The sequence below is a fragment of the Saccopteryx leptura genome, chromosome 8 (assembly GCF_036850995.1).
Source record: "Saccopteryx leptura isolate mSacLep1 chromosome 8, mSacLep1_pri_phased_curated, whole genome shotgun sequence".
Taxonomy (NCBI): domain Eukaryota; kingdom Metazoa; phylum Chordata; class Mammalia; order Chiroptera; family Emballonuridae; genus Saccopteryx; species Saccopteryx leptura.
Window position 1 is genome coordinate 2841673 of NC_089510.1, and position 19322 is coordinate 2860994.

At 55.8% G+C, this 19322-nt stretch overlaps 1 protein-coding gene across 1 annotated transcript in view; it reads right to left on the reverse strand.

Annotated features, from left to right (window-relative positions):
• The window catches only part of SLC9A9 (solute carrier family 9 member A9), a 498743-nt gene extending 494275 nt beyond the window's left edge, over positions 1–4468 (reverse strand). The window contains exon 1 of the mRNA XM_066347824.1: positions 4169–4468. Within this exon, the coding sequence (XP_066203921.1) occupies positions 4169–4343 (175 nt within the window). The 5' untranslated portion in view covers positions 4344–4468. The remainder of the gene's footprint in view (positions 1–4168) is intronic.
• Positions 4469–19322: the final 14854 nt, after the last annotated feature.

Consider the following 19322-nt stretch of genomic DNA (forward strand, 5'->3'; position numbering starts at 1 on the left):
TGTGTGTGTATGTGTGTGTGTGTGGTGTGTGTGTGTGTATGTGTGTGTGTGTGGTGTGTGTGTGTGTGTGGTGTGTATGTGTGTGTGTGGTGTGTGTGTGGTGTGTGTGTGGTGTGTATGTGTGTGTGTGTGGTGTGTGTGTGTGGTGTGTGTGTATGTGTGTGTGTGTGGTGTGTGTGTGTGGTGTGTATGTGTGTGTGTGGTGTGTGTGGTGTGTGTGTGGTGTGTATGTGTGTGTGTGTGGTGTGTGTGTGGGTGTGTGTGTGTGTGTATGTGTGTGTGTGTATGTGTGGTGTGTGTGTGTGTGTGTGTGTGTGTGGGTGTGTGTGTGTGTGTGGGGGGGGTGTTGGAGTGGCAGAATTCTCTCCACAGCACAGAGGTAAGTCAGACAACACAGGTGTCAACGTTAACCTCTTGGAAACGGTTTCTAATGCTCAGGAAAAGAGCCGTGGAATGTTACGTTCGATCACTTTTTTTTTCGTCCTCATTTTACGTTCACCGCTCATGGCCTCCGACCCTGTCCCTAGAATCTTGGGATTGGATTCTCGGGTATGCTGATAAAAATGCATCGATATCTGTTACGTCTTCCAAAGGACGTCTGACACACGTCCACAGCGGAAGACCAGCGGCAAGGCTGCGCGCCGACCGGGCCGGGGCGCGGCAGGAGATGCGGTGTTCTAGAAAGACACCTGTGGTTCTCGACACAGAGGAGAAACGACACAGGACACAGAGTGTTGACGAGAGCCAGGGCAGGACCCAGTCCCGCAGGGGAGCTGTTAGCCGGGCGCACCGAGGAGCACCGGGTCCAGGACGGCCAAGTCTTAGGGGTTTCCTTACGAGCACATCCACCCGCAGGCTGGAGTTCATCACCTCTCAACACCTTGTGGAGGTTACATGTTAACCCTGGTTTTCTCTCTCTTCTTCCCCACCGATTATCACCGGGTCTCTGGGCAGCCCCACCCCCACCCCCAGGGTGGGACCCCTGAGTTCCAGCCTCCACGAGAGAGAGGTGTGTGCGGTCTCATTCTGAAATCTCACTCCTGACCTCCCTAGAAAACAGCAGCCATCGGACGGGTCCTGGACGCAGGAGCCATGTGCGGACGTCCCCCGGGCCTCACAGACGCAGCCTCTCTCCAGGGGGACCGTGGGGAGAGGCCGCTGCTCCTCAAGCACCTTGGCGGGCGTCTCTTCGCGATGGAGGAGGCTGGATCTCGGCTCAGCGGCTGACGGACTCCAGAAGCTCCACTTCTACACGTCTCTGTTTTCTCTCCTGGGAAAAGGGGGTGTTGGGCTTCTGCTCCCGAGGGGCGACCTCCCCCCCATCTATGAGTTTCAGATTCACGGGGAGCGACGGAGGCACAGATCCCCTTGCGCCTCCTTCCCCTCCTCACCGAGAGGTGTTCACTAGAAAAAAAAATCTCATCTCATTCTTCCGCTGTTGCTCCAGACCAGGTGATGACGACAGTGCCGGGGAGCCCCTAATAAGCGCCGGAGAGATAACATTTAGACCCTCCCTGAAGCAGACACGTGAGAAGCCGCTGATGTCATCCACACGGACTCTTTCCAGAGACTCTCCGTGGAGAGCTCCTTGAAGACGGACGTGCACCTTGTTAGACCACGCGGCTGAGGGACAGACAGCACATGGACCCCGACACGAGTGTCTGTTCCGTTTTGGGGAAGTTACTCCTCTTCTTTGAGGTTCTGTGTCCTCCTCCGCACAACGAGGGAGAGGGCTTGAGGGGGGTCACCCCTGAGGTCCCCATAAATTCCAACAACTTTAATGCCACGCCAACAAACATACGAAGCAGCGCTATCATCCAAATCTTCGCCACGCTTGCTACGGTTCAAGAGAAACTCAAGAACCATCCACATCCCCGTGGTGAAACAGTCACGTCTTCACAACTTTGTAACCCTTTCCTGTGACACTGCTTCAGCACTCGCTTTCAAGGACTTCTGCATTAAAAATTTTTTTTGTGTGTGTGTGTGGAAGAACAGAGATCAGAAGGCCGAACGGAATCCCACTCTCATAAACGTTACGCCTGAGTCGTCGTCACGATGCCAGTCTAGAAAAGGGCTGTCTGGACGATTGTGCAACGAGCTAATATCCCACAGCTTCAACCACAATGTACAAAGTATCACAGGGCGGGCTGCAGGAATAAAGGTCATCTGGAAATGCCCAGGTTCAAAACAAAAATTCCATTTGTTTCTTGTGGGTACAAAGTATATCTTCATATTAACAAGTCACCGGATTATAATCAAAAAGTTTTACGCCACGGCGTCTCCCGATCCTAGATAAGCTGAAACTGGTAAGTGAGTCGTTAGTTCAGTCACATTCAGGAGCTCTGGCGACAGCTCTCCCCATCGTGAAGCTTTGTCGCTTTAAAAGCGGTTTTGTTTTGCTCAACCACAGAGAGCCCTGTACGTGAAATGCCAGGAGATGGGCACTGTTTCTGGCTGATGCCCACGGATTGTGTATTAAAGCCAGGTCAGGAGGAAGACGCTGGTCCCCGGAGGATGGAGGATGACCGTGGCTGCAGCCTCAGGCTGGACCTCTGACATCACTTTCTCTCTGTTTGACAATTTCTCTTTAGCCCGACGTGAGAGTTTTGTTGTGTGTGATTTAAGACCCGCCCCCCAAGGCGAAGAAAACTAAACCGTGCTCGCTGCACGGGTCAGCAACGTCAGTCTGCCGAAAGAAATCACACTGCTTTGCCCGAAATGTCCCCTTGCTGCCCAAGTGCCTCACCGTGGGGCGCAGGCGAGGCACAGCCAGCATGCCCGATGGTCTCCAGTCACGACTACACGTTGTCATCGTCAGGACAATGTTTGCTGAACGTGTGTGCTGGACGCCGATCCCGCATCCCGACCCTCCGGCATGTCGGAGGCTTCAGGACTTCCAAACTCTCATCCTCCGCTGTGAATGACAGCAAGGCCTCACGGGCCCCCCTGTGCCCACCGTCCCCACCTGTCACCACCCGGCTGAGATCAACGCGGTCAAGGGAACCGGCTCATCCCTCAGCTCGGTTGTAAAGCCACCGGCGGCTGGGGTTTTACCCTGAAGGACGAGGGCACACCCTGGACACGCTCTGTCCCACTTTATTCTGGAAGGAACGTCACGGTTAAGTGACCCAGGGCGAGCGAGACGTGGAGAGTTTACGATATTAAACAGATGCGTTTCCACATCCCCGCCCCCGCCCCCCAAAAAGGACGCAGAGCAAACGACACTGATAATGACAACTTAGAAAGCTCCGAGTCAGGCGGAGGAAGAGAAAGACCTGCAGAAAGACAGAAACCCTTGTCTACGCGAAGGAAAACACGGCTCCTATCGATTCAGACAGATCCGGACAGAGCTCTGCCGGCGGGAGGGCGGGGTCCCTTTCTGCAAGACTTCCTCGCGGAAACCAGCAGACTGAAGAGGATCCACTGCAGGCGTGTGAGAGTGTGTGTGTGTGTGAGTGTGAGTGTGTGTGTGTAAGTGTGTGTGCCAGTGTGTGTGTGCAAGTGTGTGTGTGCCAGTGTGTGTGTGCAAGTGTGTGTGTGCAAGTGTGAGTGTGTGCAAGTGTGTGAGTGCAAGTGTGTGAGTGTGTATGTGTGTGCGCAAGTGTGTGTGTGTGTGTGTGAGTGTGTGTGCAAGTGTGTGAGTGAGTGTGTGCAACTGTGTGTTTGAGTGTGTGTGCAAGTGTGAGAGTGTGTGTGAGTGTATGTGCAAGTGTGTGTGAGTGTGCAAGTGTGAGAGTGTGTGAGTGTGTGTGAAAGTGTATGTGTGTGTGCGTGTGTGGTGTTACTTCTAGAACTCTCTACGCCCCTGGGTCCCCCACTGTCAGTGCGGATAAGACTTGCTCCCTGTGTCTTATCACGACAAGCAGCCCCCGGTCTGACAACTCACGTGACGGACAACGGCCTCGTCGGTCATCAGCCCGGTCATGGGCCCCTGAGGACGTGTTGGTGGCACTTTTGGGGTGATCAGACAACCGGTGCAGCTCCCCGGCCCAGCGCCGCGCCTGCCTCGGGCTGCGGCCCGTCTGCCCCCTCCGGCCAAGGGCTGACCGCCCGCGGGCACCTCCTCCCGGGTGTGGACGCCGCTGCCCCCCGCGCCCACCGCGAGGAGGAGACCCGTGTCCAGCCTCCCGGCAACAAGTGTCCGCCCGCCCGCGGCGGCCGCACTCACCGTACAGCATGGCCCCTCCGGTCTCGTGCAGGAAGCGGACGCGGTGGTTTTTAAACAGCCAGGTGGTCAGGATGGTCAGGATGAGCAGGAGGTTGAAGACCAGCAGCTCCACGGCGCCCTGGTGTTGGAAGGGATGCTCTCCCTTCCCGGCCGGCAGCTCCTGCCGCCCGTCCATCCCGGCTCCTGGGCCTCCTCCGCGGTGTCACCTGTCACCTGTCACCCCGGGGAGGGGCTGCCTTCGGGACGTCCCCCCCGCCCCGAGCAGCCAGCCGGGGTGCCTGCAGAGCTCAGAGCGGACTCTGCTGCTCGGTGAGAGCCAGCGCTCCGCCCGGCTCGGTCTTCACACGGCTTCTCCTTACAGCTTCCTGTTCCTCCCTTAAAGCAGCCCCGGGCGCTTTGGCTGTGGGTTTTTTTGTTTGGTTTTTTTCTTCAAAACTGCACTTGCCTGTTCCTCCTTGGCTCTCCCAGCCTTCAGAGAGCTCACCCCAGAGCCGTGACCCCCCCACCCCCCCACACACACCCCCCGCCCACCTCCGAGTGGGTGGGGCCCCTTCCACGCTCCTGACTCAGGACCCCGGGTTCCGGACGCGTCCCCTTTAACTGGCGGAGCCGGGGAGTGGGGTCGATAAATAATAAAACAGATCACCTTACATCAGCAGCGCTCTCCGAGTCCCAGAGAAAGAGCCGGCTCCTGAAGGGACACCCTGGCTCACAGGCCCCCCGGGCTCTGCTCCTCCCCGGCCCGTGTCCGTGGGGATGGACCGCTCTCGTGGGAGCCGCCCCTGAGTCCACGGGGAGTCTTGGGTTTAAATCGGGGAGCAGGGCACCCTGGAGTGTCTAGGACCCCCTCTCAGTTCGACTTTATAGATGATCGCAGGGAGCCAGCAGGGCAGCTCCTCAGCTCCACACTGGCTGTTGTCCTCCCCCGAGAAGAAATGAAAGCACAGGACAGGAGGACATTGTCCCTCTCCCTGGACAGCTGGCTGTGTGGATCGGTCAGTGGAAGAAGGAGAGAAACCCAACGTGGGTCTTTGAAGGGAGAAGCCACTCAGCCGTCCTCGGTCATCATCACATACTTTCCTCTCTCTCTCCCTCTCTCTCTCTCTCTCTCTCTCTCTCTTTCCCTCTCTCTCTCTTTCCCTCTCTCTCTCTCTCTTCCCCCCTCTCTCTCTCTCTCTACTCTCCCTCTCTTTCCTCTCTCTTTCCTCTCTCTCTCCTCTCTCTTTCCTCTCTCTCTCCTCTCTCTTTTTCCCTCTCTCCCTCTCTCTTTCTCTCTCTTTCTCTCCCTCTCTCTCCCTCTCTCTCTTTTTCTCTCTCTCTCTTTCCCTCTCCCTCTCTCTCTCTCTCCCCCCCTCTCTCTCACCCTCTCTCTCTCCCTCTCTTTCCCTCTCTCTCTCTCTCTCTCTCTCTTTCTCTCTCTCTCTCTCTCTCTCTGCACAGCCTCTGGCCCGAACACCCCGCAGCCACAGACGTAGGACAAACGTCCCACGCCCGGTGGTGGTGGGCTTCCCGGAGCCACAGGCGTCCACCTGCGATTAAGGAGCTTCAGACTCCGCTGGGCCCTTCCCCGCGGGGACCCCCAGACCCTGCAGGCGGCTGCTGTCTGCGTTCGGTTTTCATGCTTGTGGGGACAAGGTCAGGATGGTGCCTACTCCCTGGGCTCTGCCGATGTCTCAGCAGTTGTTGTGATCTGTTCTTACTGGTCCTGCGGGGGCCAGGGGGTACACACACCCCAAGGTTCAGTGAGGTGGGCTGGTTTGTCTATTTCCTGACGTTCTGATAACTCGGAACTCTCCACTCTCTAGTCATCCCACCCTTCGCGGAATCCACGGTCAACGTAGGCGGCCTAAGTGACCCACAGAGCAGGGCGAGTCCAGAGAGTCCGCCAAGGGTCCCGTCTGTCCCCCGAGAGCTGGAGGTCCCGGGTGACATGCACGGGGAGCTAAGGAGCTCGTCCAGGGCAGCGGCCGGCTGGGCACACAGGGAGCGTCCATCAGCCACGGGTCTGGAGCTGCTGCGCTGTCTCAGCGTTTTCTGCACACACACACCCCCCCCCCCCCCAGGCCGCAGGCAGGCGGGGTGAGCAGCTGGCTTCCTCTGCGGATGGACAGGCGGGTGGGTGGGGCGGCCTCCGCGGGGGGCCTGTGGGCGGCAGGTGTTCTCTGACCCCCCCACCCCCACCCCACGGGCCGGGCAGGCTGGGCTGGGGTGACTCACACCCGGGCTGTGTCGACATCTGTCAGCTCCCGCTTGCAAACGCGGGGGCGACGCTTGGCGAGCAGGCCCGACCTGGGTAATTTTGCCACTCGGCAAGCCCAGACCTGAGTTGTTCGGCTGACGAGATCACTCAGGTTCCCAACCTGACAGGTGTCCTGCTTTTATTTATTTTAATTTATTTTTTATTGTTTTGGCGAGTGGGGTCATCGCTGAATAATTTACTTTGGTGCCTTGGAAGAAGGCTCAGCGCCCCATCGGGGGAGAATGAATTTTCTGGCGCGCCCTTACGACGATACCCAATGTCACTATTCTATGCCATGAAGCAACTCCGAGAGAGGATCAAAGCCCCGCCCCCTCTTTGGATAAATTCTTCCATTGTTTTTAAAAGTCCGAACTCTGATGTCCACATATTCAAATAAGTGTATGGCCAATAAAAATAATGCACACGGTTTCTCTAGAGAAAATTAAAAAAGAAAAAAAAAAAGTGTTCAACAGCTCTGGCATCCTGGACCTGTCACCCCGTGTGGCCCCCGCCTGCCAGGGGGGGGGGTGGCAGCCTCCTTCACCCCCTCGCCCCCAGGCTGCCACAAACCCCGGTCACCCGGTTTCACTCATTCGCGTTCCCCGCCCAGCGCCCTGCGGTCCCTGGAATCGGTGGCCCCGGATTCATTGCAGGAGTGGGACACACTGGTTATTCCTCGGTCCAGTCCTGACGCTGCTGGGTGACCGTCACTGGGAACGCGGGGTCCTCTCTGCCGCTGGGTGGGGGCCCAACACTTACGCCCGAGGCCCAGGGAAGAGCTCTTGCCCTCTGATCCCAGTCCTTCTGACACCTCCTGGCAACTGAGTCAGGGGCTCTGGCTGCGAGATGCAACGTGAGGAGAGTGAAGAGAGGAGCAGGCCCAGCGTCCGCTCGTCCCCACGGCCCCCGGAAGGAGAAGCTCACTCACAGCGGGCCCCTCGCAGCGGGCAAGGTGACCTCTATGGCACAGAAGGCCCGCCCCCTGGTGAACGTGACCCGTTAGAACCTCGGGCGGTGCCAGTATCTAACCAATCACCCGGGAGCCTTGTTCTTGGAGAGGCTGTGGGCTCAGAGGACAGAGAAGGGAAGGTTGGCTGGAGTTGAGGTCCCGGGTTAGAGGAAGATCCTGCTGCCTCATTCACAGGGGCCTCTTTCCTGATACTTATTGTTTTGTTTGTTTGTTCGTATTTAAGCAAAAGGCAGGCAGATAGACAGACGCCTGCATTCTACCCAACTGGGATCCACCTGGCAACCCCCATCTAGGGCCAATGCTTTGCCCATTTGGGGCCATGCTTGCAACGGAGCTATTTTTAGCACCTGAGGCAGAGGCTCCATGGCACTATCCTCAGTGCTTGGGGCCAATGTGCCTGAATCAATTGAGCCATGGCTGTGGGAAGGGAAGAGAGAGAAAGAGAGAGAGGGGGAGGGGTGGAGAAGCAGATGGGTGCTTCTCCTGTGTGTCCTGACTAGGACTCAAACCCAGGTCAGCCACACACCAGGTCGATGCTCTACCACTGGCTGAGCCAACCAGCCAGGGCCTGATATTTATTCTTCTCTGAGATTCACGAGATGGGAATTTCATATTTTGTCCCCCAAAGCTTCTGAAAGGGATCTGGAGCAGGACTGTGATTACGTTTACTTGAAGGCCACACGAGGCATCCATCCAAAAAGTCACATCCTGTTTTATTTTGCAAGTTCACCCTCAATCCATTCGTGAAAGGCATAAAGGAGGCAGCCGTCAGACGGGCAGCTCTAACGCGCTGGTCACTTATCCAAACAAACCCAACCTGAGCCGGGGCCCATGCGCTCAAATCCGAGAAAGTGAAATTTAAGGACAGCCCATCAGAAACAGCCACTGGGGCTTCTAACGTAAGGTGGCTGCTCGAGCTAGTGGCCACTCAGACCATCTCCCGGCTTCACCCCTGCCCCTTCCGAAGCTCCTCTCCTCGCTCTTGTGGGGAGCGTGCTCCTCAACATTTCCAGGCTGCTGCTCCCCCCCCTCTCCCCGGTTCCAATGGATGTATGCCCACCCGAACCCTTGACAATGCTCAGTATCTTCTAACAGGTCTTCACATCCCCTACCCCATCTCAAGAAAAGTCCTTAACTTGAGCAATATGGACCCCCTCCCAATAGTGAATTTTCACAGAGAAACGAGGGTTCAAAAACGTCACAGGAAAGTTAAATTCCATAACAAATACTTGGACGATATCAAGTCCCAGAGAAGTATCTGGCTCTACTCCTGGCTCTTCTTCTTCAGCCCTTCTATCCACAGCACCCCCTCCCCTTCAGTCCCAGCCCTTCTATCCACAGCACCCCCTCCCCTTCAGTCCCAGCCCTTCTATCCACATCCCCCCCCCCTTCAGTCCCAGCCCTTCTATCCACATCCCCCCACCTTCAGTCCCAGTCCTTCTATCCATCATCCCCCCACCTTCAGTCCCAGCCCTTCTATCCACATCCCTCCCCTTCAGTCCCAGTCCTTCTATCCACATCCCTCCCCCCACCTTCAGTCCCAGTCCTTCTATCCACACCCTCCCCTTCAGTCCCAGTCCTTCTATCCACATCTCCCACCTTCAGTCCCAGTCCTTCTATCCACATCCCCCCACCTTCAGTCCCAGTCCTTCTATCCACATCCTCCCCTTCAGTCCCAGTCCTTCTATCCACATCCCCCCACCTTCAGTCCCAGTCCTTCTATCCACATCCCCCCACCTTCAGTCCCAGTCCTTCTATCCACATCCCCCCACCTTCAGTCCCAGTCCTTCTATCCACATCCCCCCACCTTCAGTCCCAGTCCTTCTATCCACATCCCCCACCTTCAGTCCCAGTCCTTCTATCCACATCCCTCCCCACCTTCAGTCCCAGTCCTTCTATCCACATCCCCCACCTTCAGTCCCAGTCCTTCTATCCACATCCCTCCCCTTCAGTCCCAGTCCTTCTATCCACATCCCCCCACCTTCAGTCCCAGTCCTTCTATCCACATCCCCCCACCTTCAGTCCCAGTCCTTCTATCCACATCCCCCCCCACCTTCAGTCCCAGTCCTTCTATCCACATCCCTCCCCACCTTCAGTCCCAGTCCTTCTATCCACATCCCCCACCTTCAGTCCCAGTCCTTCTATCCACATCCCCCACCTTCAGTCCCAGTCCTTCTATCCACATCCCCCCCACCTTCAGTCCCAGTCCTTCTATCCACATCCCTCCCCACCTTCAGTCCCAGTCCTTCTATCCACATCCCCCACCTTCAGTCCCAGCCCTTCTATCCACATCCCTCCCCTTCAGTCCCAGCCCTTCTATCCACATCCTCCCCTTCAGTCCCAGCCCTTCTATCCACATCCCCCACCTTCAGTCCCAGTCCTTCTATCCACATCCCTCCCCTTCAGTCCCAGTCCTTCTATCCACATCCCTCCCCTTCAGTCCCAGTCCTTCTATCCACATCCCCCACCTTCAGTCCCAGTCCTTCTATCCACATCCCTCCCCACCTTCAGTCCCAGTCCTTCTATCCACATCTCCCACCTTCAGTCCCAGTCCTTCTATCCACATCCCCCCACCTTCAGTCCCAGTCCTTCTATCCACATCCCCCACCTTCAGTCCCAGTCCTTCTATCCACATCCCCCCCTTCAGTCCCAGTCCTTCTATCCACATCCCTCCCCTTCAGTCCCAGTCCTTCTATCCACATCCCCCCCCACCTTCAGTCCCAGTCCTTCTATCCACATCCCTCCCCTTCAGTCCCAGTCCTTCTATCCACATCCCCCACCTTCAGTCCCAGTCCTTCTATCCACATCCCCCCCCACCTTCAGTCCCAGTCCTTCTATCCACATCCCTCCCCCCACCTTCAGTCCCAGTCCTTCTATCCACATCCCCCCCCACCTTCAGTCCCAGTCCTTCTATCCACATCCTCCCCCACCTTCAGTCCCAGTCCTTCTATCCACATCCCCCCCTTCAGTCCCAGTCCTTCTATCCACATCCCCCCCTTCAGTCCCAGTCCTTCTATCCACATCCCCCCCTTCAGTCCCAGTCCTTCTATCCACATCCCCCCCTTCAGTCCCAGTCCTTCTATCCACATCCCCCACCTTCAGTCCCAGTCCTTCTATCCACATCCCTCCCCTTCAGTCCCAGTCCTTCTATCCACATCCCCCCCTTCAGTCCCAGTCCTTCTATCCACATCCCTCCCCTTCAGTCCCAGTCCTTCTATCCACATCCCTCCCCTTCAGTCCCAGTCCTTCTATCCACATCCTCCCCTTCAGTCCCAGTCCTTCTATCCACATCCCCCCCTTCAGTCCCAGTCCTTCTATCCACATCCCCCCCTTCAGTCCCAGTCCTTCTATCCACATCCCCCACCTTCAGTCCCAGTCCTTCTATCCACATCCCTCCCCTTCAGTCCCAGTCCTTCTATCCACATCCCCCCCTTCAGTCCCAGTCCTTCTATCCACATCCCTCCCCTTCAGTCCCAGTCCTTCTATCCACATCCCTCCCCTTCAGTCCCAGTCCTTCTATCCACATCCTCCCCTTCAGTCCCAGTCCTTCTATCCACATCCCCCACCTTCAGTCCCAGTCCTTCTATCCACATCCCCCACCTTCAGTCCCAGTCCTTCTATCCACATCCCTCCCCTTCAGTCCCAGTCCTTCTATCCACATCCCCCCCTTCAGTCCCAGTCCTTCTATCCACATCCCCCCACCTTCAGTCCCAGTCCTTCTATCCATATCCCCCACCTTCAGTCCCAGTCCTTCTATCCACATCCCTCCCCTTCAGTCCCAGTCCTTCTATCCACATCCTCCACCTTCAGTCCCAGCCCTTCTATCCACATCCCTCCCCTTCAGTCCCAGTCCTTCTATCCACATCCTCCACCTTCAGTCCCAGTCCTTCTATCCACATCCCTCCCCTTCAGTCCCAGTCCTTCTATCCACACCCCCACCTTCAGTCCCAGTCCTTCTATCCACATCCCTCCCCACCTTCAGTCCCAGTCCTTCTATCCACATCCTCCCCTTCAGTCCCAGTCCTTCTATCCACATCCCCCACCTTCAGTCCCAGTCCTTCTATCCACATCCCTCCCCTTCAGTCCCAGTCCTTCTATCCACATCCCTCCACCTTCAGTCCCAGTCCTTCTATCCACATCCCCCCCCACCTTCAGTCCCAGTCCTTCTATCCACATCCCCCACCTTCAGTCCCAGTCCTTCTATCCACATCCCCCCCTTCAGTCCCAGTCCTTCTATCCACATCCCCCCCTTCAGTCCCAGTCCTTCTATCCACATCCCCCCCTTCAGTCCCAGTCCTTCTATCCACATCCCCCACCTTCAGTCCCAGTCCTTCTATCCACATCCCCCCCCTTCAGTCCCAGTCCTTCTATCCACATCCCCCCCTTCAGTCCCAGTCCTTCTATCCACATCCCCCCCTTCAGTCCCAGTCCTTCTATCCACATCCCCCCCTTCAGTCCCAGTCCTTCTATCCACATCCCCCCCCACCTTCAGTCCCAGTCCTTCTATCCACATCCCCCCCTTCAGTCCCAGTCCTTCTATCCACATCCCCCACCTTCAGTCCCAGTCCTTCTATCCACATCCCCCACCTTCAGTCCCAGTCCTTCTATCCACATCCTCCCCTTCAGTCCCAGTCCTTCTATCCACATCCCTCCCCACCTTCAGTCCCAGTCCTTCTATCCACATCCCTCCCCACCTTCAGTCCCAGTCCTTCTATCCACATCCCCCACCTTCAGTCCCAGTCCTTCTATCCACATCCCCCACCTTCAGTCCCAGTCCTTCTATCCACATCCCTCCCCACCTTCAGTCCCAGTCCTTCTATCCACATCCCTCCACCTTCAGTCCCAGTCCTTCTATCCACATCCCTCCCCTTCAGTCCCAGTCCTTCTATCCACATCCCCCACCTTCAGTCCCAGCCCTTCTATCCACATCCCCCACCTTCAGTCCCAGTCCTTCTATCCACATCCCCACCTTCAGTCCCAGTCCTTCTATCCACATCCCTCCCCTTCAGTCCCAGTCCTTCTATCCACATCCCCCACCTTCAGTCCCAGTCCTTCTATCCACATCCCCCCCCACCTTCAGTCCCAGTCCTTCTATCCACATCCCCCACCTTCAGTCCCAGTCCTTCTATCCACATCCCCCCCCACCTTCAGTCCCAGTCCTTCTATCCACATCCCCCACCTTCAGTCCCAGTCCTTCTATCCACATCCCCCCCCACCTTCAGTCCCAGTCCTTCTATCCACATCCCCCACCTTCAGTCCCAGTCTTTCTATCCACATCCTCCCCTTCAGTCCCAGTCCTTCTATCCACATCCCCCACCTTCAGTCCCAGCCCTTCTATCCACATCCCCCACCTTCAGTCCCAGTCCTTCTATCCACATCCCTCCCCACCTTCAGTCCCAGTCCTTCTATCCACATCCTCCCCTTCAGTCCCAGTCCTTCTATCCACATCCCCCACCTTCAGTCCCAGTCCTTCTATCCACATCCCCCACCTTCAGTCCCAGTCCTTCTATCCACATCCCCCACCTTCAGTCCCAGTCCTTCTATCCACATCCTCCACCTTCAGTCCCAGTCCTTCTATCCACATCCCCCACCTTCAGTCCCAGTCCTTCTATCCACATCCCCCCCCACCTTCAGTCCCAGTCCTTCTATCCACATCCCTCCACCTTCAGTCCCAGTCCTTCTATCCACATCCCTCCCCTTCAGTCCCAGCCCTTCTATCCACATCCCCCACCTTCAGTCCCAGTCCTTCTATCCACATCCCTCCTCTTCAGTCCCAGTCCTTCTATCCACATCCCCCCCCACCTTCAGTCCCAGTCCTTCTATCCACATCCTCCACCTTCAGTCCCAGTCCTTCTATCCACATCCCTCCCCTTCAGTCCCAGCCCTTCTATCCACATCCCCCACCTTCAGTCCCAGTCCTTCTATCCACATCCTCCCCTTCAGTCCCAGTCCTTCTATCCACATCCCCCCCCACCTTCAGTCCCAGTCCTTCTATCCACATCCCCCACCTTCAGTCCCAGCCCTTCTATCCACATCCCCCCCTTCAGTCCCAGTCCTTCTATCCACATCCCCCCCTTCAGTCCCAGTCCTTCTATCCACATCCCCCCCTTCAGTCCCAGTCCTTCTATCCACATCCCCCCCTTCAGTCCCAGTCCTTCTATCCACATCCCCCCCCACCTTCAGTCCCAGTCCTTCTATCCACATCCTCCCCTTCAGTCCCAGTCCTTCTATCCACATCCCCCCCCACCTTCAGTCCCAGTCCTTCTATCCACATCCCCCACCTTCAGTCCCAGTCCTTCTATCCACATCCCCCACCTTCAGTCCCAGTCCTTCTATCCACATCCTCCCCTTCAGTCCCAGTCCTTCTATCCACATCCCTCCCCCCACCTTCAGTCCCAGTCCTTCTATCCACATCCCTCCCCTTCAGTCCCAGTCCTTCTATCCACATCCTCCCCTTCAGTCCCAGTCCTTCTATCCACATCCTCCCCTTCAGTCCCAGTCCTTCTATCCACATCCCCCACCTTCAGTCCCAGTCCTTCTATCCACACCCCTCCCCTTCAGTCCCAGTCCTTCTATCCACATCCTCCCCTTCAGTCCCAGTCCTTCTATCCACATCCCTCCCCCCACCTTCAGTCCCAGTCCTTCTATCCACATCCCTCCCCTTCAGTCCCAGTCCTTCTATCCACATCCCTCCCCTTCAGTCCCAGCCCTTCTATCCACATCCCCCACCTTCAGTCCCAGTCCTTCTATCCACATCCCCACCTTCAGTCCCAGTCCTTCTATCCACATCCCTCCCCCCACCTTCAGTCCCAGTCCTTCTATCCACATCCCCCACCTTCAGTCCCAGTCCTTCTATCCACATCCTCCCACCTTCAGTCCCAGTCCTTCTATCCACATCCCCACCTTCAGTCCCAGTCCTTCTATCCACATCCCTCCCCCCACCTTCAGTCCCAGTCCTTCTATCCACATCCCCCACCTTCAGTCCCAGCCCTTCTATCCACATCCCCCCACCTTCAGTCCCAGTCCTTCTATCCACATCCCCCCCTTCAGTCCCAGTCCTTCTATCCACATCCTCCCCTTCAGTCCCAGTCCTTCTATCCACATCCCCCACCTTCAGTCCCAGTCCTTCTATCCACATCCCCCCACCTTCAGTCCCAGTCCTTCTATCCACATCCCCCCCCACCTTCAGTCCCAGCCCTTCTATCCACATCCCCCCCTTCAGTCCCAGTCCTTCTATCCACATCCCTCCCCACCTTCAGTCCCAGTCCTTCTATCCACATCCCCCCACCTTCAGTCCCAGTCCTTCTATCCACATCCTCCCCTTCAGTCCCAGTCCTTCTATCCACATCCCCCACCTTCAGTCCCAGTCCTTCTATCCACATCCCTCCCCTTCAGTCCCAGTCCTTCTATCCACATCCCTCCCCACCTTCAGTCCCAGTCCTTCTACCCACATCCTCCCCTTCAGTCCCAGTCCTTCTATCCACATCCCCCACCTTCAGTCCCAGTCCTTCTATCCACATCCCCCACCTTCAGTCCCAGTCCTTCTATCCACATCCCTCCCCCCACCTTCAGTCCCAGTCCTTCTATCCACATCCTCCCCTTCAGTCCCAGTCCTTCTATCCACATCCCCCCCTTCAGTCCCAGTCCTTCTATCCACATCCCCCACCTTCAGTCCCAGTCCTTCTATCCACATCCCCCACCTTCAGTCCCAGTCCTTCTATCCACATCCCCCACCTTCAGTCCCAGTCCTTCTATCCACATCCTCCCCTTCAGTCCCAGTCCTTCTATCCACATCCCTCCCCACCTTCAGTCCCAGTCCTTCTATCCACATCCCCCCACCTTCAGTCCCAGTCCTTCTATCCACATCCCCCACCTTCAGTCCCAGTCCTTCTATCCACATCCCCCACCTTCAGTCCCAGTCCTTCTATCCACATCCCCCACCTTCAGTCCCAGTCCTTCTATCCACATCCCCCCCTTCAGTCCCAGTCCTTCTATCCACATCCCCCACCTTCAGTCCCAGTCCTTCTATCCACATCCCTCCCCTTCAGTCCCAGTCCTTCTATCCACATCCCCCACCTTCAGTCCCAGTCCTTCTATCCACATCCCCCACCTTCAGTCCCAGTCCTTCTATCCACATCCCTCCCCTTCAGTCCCAGTCCTTCTATCCACATCCCCCCCCACCTTCAGTCCCAGTCCTTCTATCCACATCCCTCCTCTTCAGTCCCAGTCCTTCTATCCACATCCCTCCCCTTCAGTCCCAGTCCTTCTATCCACATCCCTCCCCACCTTCAGTCCCAGTCCTTCTATCCACATCCCCCACCTTCAGTCCCAGTCCTTCTATCCACATCCCTCCCCTTCAGTCCCAGTCCTTCTATCCACATCCCTCCCCCCACCTTCAGTCCCAGTCCTTCTATCCACATCCCTCCCCTTCAGTCCCAGTCCTTCTATCCACATCCCCCCCCACCTTCAGTCCCAGTCCTTCTATCCACATCCCCCCACCTTCAGTCCCAGTCCTTCTATCCACATCCCTCCCCTTCAGTCCCAGTCCTTCTATCCACATCCCTCCTCTTCAGTCCCAGTCCTTCTATCCACATCCCTCCCCTTCAGTCCCAGTCCTTCTATCCACATCCCTCCCCTTCAGTCCCAGTCCTTCTATCCACATCCCTCCCCTTCAGTCCCAGTCCTTCTATCCACATCCCCCCACCTTCAGTCCCAGCCCTTCTATCCACATCCCTCCTCTTCAGTCCCAGTCCTTCTATCCACATCCCCCCCTTCAGTCCCAGTCCTTCTATCCACATCCCTCCTCTTCAGTCCCAGTCCTTCTATCCACATCCCCCACCTTCAGTCCCAGTCCTTCTATCCACATCCCCCCCCCTTCAGTCCCAGTCCTTCTATCCACATCCCCCCCTTCAGTCCCAGTCCTTCTATCCACATCCCCCCACCTTCAGTCCCAGTCCTTCTATCCACATCCCCCCACCTTCAGTCCCAGCCCTTCTATCCACATCCCCCCACCTTCAGTCCCAGCCCTTCTATCCACATCCCCCCACCTTCAGTCCCAGTCCTTCTATCCACATCCTCTCCCCACCTTCAGTCCCAGTCCTTCTATCCACATCCCCCCACCTTCAGTCCCAGCCCTTCTATCCACATCCCCCCCTTCAGTCCCAGTCCTTCTATCCACATCCCCCCACCTTCAGTCCCAGCCCTTCTATCCACATCCCCCACCTTCAGTCCCAGCCCTTCTATCCACACCCTCCCCCCACCACCAACTTTATTATTATTATTATTATTATTATTATTATTATTTTCAGTTGATAGATATTGTATGTCAACTGTATTGTATTTCCCCTGGTATAAGACGCACCTTTTAAAGAAAAATTTGGGGTCTAAAAACTAGGTGCATCTTATACACTGGTCACAGATTTTTTTACTTGCATTTCTTGCTTTTTTGCGCTTGTTTTTGCACTCATTGTTGAAGACAGTGATTCGTCCTCAGACACAGAGGAGGGCAAGCTCATGGGTGGGAGTTTTGACAGGGATGAGGAGTTATATGAGTTTTATGATGAATAAAACTTGAGTTCAATCACTTTATGTAATGCAATTTTTTTTTCAAATGTCAGGCCTCCTAATTAAGGTGCATCTTGTACATGGGAGCGTCTTATACCTGGGGACACATGGTAATTATATCCATGGCGACAACCTTGACTGCGGCACGGGCTGTCGATCATGACTTGACTGTCCTCATAGACCAGGCAGAGCCAGGTGTGATAAGTGACAATACTTGTCAATTAAAAAAAAAAAAGTTGACAAAGGAAAGAGGTAACCAGTTTCATTCAGTTCACGGGTCCCCCGTCCACTGTCAGCGGCCAGTTGTGAGAAAAACTTCACCCACTGGCTTTCTGTTTGGTTCAACTTCCGTCCGCGCTTCCCGAGGCAGGGCCGGTGCCGCCGGCCACGGTGGCGAAGGTTCCACTCACCCAAGACGGGGGCGTCAGAGAGGACAGGACAGGTGAGCTCCGGGGACCCCGAGGCAGGAGGACAGGATGGCGGGATGGAGAACCTCGTGCTACGTGGCCCCTTGATCCGGGTAAACTTCCTGCAACCAAAGACCAGAGAAAGTGAATTTCTCTGATCTCCTAGTCAGCGTCCACGTGGCACATTCACGTTCGTTCTTCTGCAAAGATAATCTCCATGGCTGACAAACTCTGACCTCGTTCGCTAAAAGAATTTTTTTTCTTTTGCCTCATCCCTTCTCAGGGAAACTGTAAGATTTTTATATGCATTAACCAAGAAAAGCACCATGCCCCGCACCTGTCCCTAATGCTCGCCTCTGTCTCCAGTGTGAGGAGGGGATGCGGGAGAAGAGAAGGCGGAGTTCCCAACAAGGAGCGAACTTGGGAACGTTTTTAGTGAAATGAAGTACGGAACCACCCAGCAGATTTCGACAGCGATGCCCGTTAGTTCCTCCTGAGTCTGCCCACACTCCGCCTTCACCGCTGCCTCTGCCTCTGGTGGTGTTTGTGCACCTTCCTTAAGAGCAGAGCCCAAGACGGGCACTTGGGTGCAGACCGCAGATGTAGGAAATGACCCTGGAAATCCTAAGTGGGGAAGTTTACACAAAGACTAGGAAATACCATCTCTCAGAAATAAAATTTTAGGTCCTGGCTGGTTGGCTCAGGGGTAGAGCGTCGGCCTGGTGTGTGGAAGTCCCGGGTTCGATTCCCTGTCAGGGCACACAGGAGAAGCGCCCATCTGCTTCTCCACCCCTCCCCCTTTTCTCTCTCTTTTCTCCTCCTGCAGCCATGGCTCAGTTGGAGCGAGTTGGCCCCAGGGACTGAGGATGGCTCCATAGCTTTCGCCTCAGGCCCTACGATGGGCTTACTGCAAGTCACAGGCGTGGAGGTGAACCTGCATGCGCTGAGAGCTGGGGTCCCCGGAAGAGAGAACAGCGGCCCCTTCTCTGCTCTGAGCATCGTCCCTTAGCGGCTCACGTGATAGGTGGAGGGAAGGGCACCTCACAGGGACTGTCCCAAGACCACACAAGTGTTGGTGGACACATCCTTCTGTCTGGGCCCAGAGGGGGTCATGTGAAGAAGAGGAAAAGTTTTCCTCCATAACTCTCAAGTCTGAGGTTTTAAAGTTGAGGAGACTATGGATGGGAAGGCCAGAACGTCAACTGAGTCATTTAATCAGAGAATGTCACAAATTAGAAAGTTCCCCTCAGACCCTGGCCAGTTGGCTCAGCGGTAGAACATTGGCCTGGCGTGTGGAAGTCCCGGGTTTGATTCCCGGCCAGGGCACACAGGAGAAGCGCCCATCTGCTTCTCCACCCCTCCCCCTCTCCTTCCTCTCTGTCTCTCTCTTCCCCTCCCGCAGCCAAGGCTCCACTGGAGCAAAGATGGCCCGGTGCTGAGGATGGCTCTGTGGCCTCTGCCCTAGGCGCTAGAATGGCTCTGGTTGCAACAGAGCGATGCTCCAGATGGGCAGAGCATCGCCCCCTGGTGGGCGTGCTGGGTGGATCCCAGTCGGGCACATGCGGGAGTCTGTCTGACTGCCTCCCTGTTTCCAACTTCAGAAAAAAATTTTAAAAAATTTTAAAAAAATACCACACATGCCAAAGCCTGGAGGTAACGATGAGCCCAGTGCTGGGTAATTCTAGTGCCTAGGTGTTCTTGTTCAAGGAATACAGGTAGTTAGTGTTCCCAGTAGTACAATTCTTTCTTTCTTTCTTTTTTTCTTTCTTTTTTCTTTTTTTCTTTCTTTCTTTCTTTCTCTTTCTTTCTTTCTTTCTTTCTTTTCTTTTTCTTCTTTCCTTCCTTCCTTCCTTCCTTCCTTCCTTCCTTCCTTCCTTCCTTCCTTCCTCTCTCTCTCTCTCCCTTCCTTCCTTCCTTCTTTCCTTCCTTCCTCCCTTCCTTCCTTCCTTCCTTCCTTCCTTCCTTCCTTCCTTC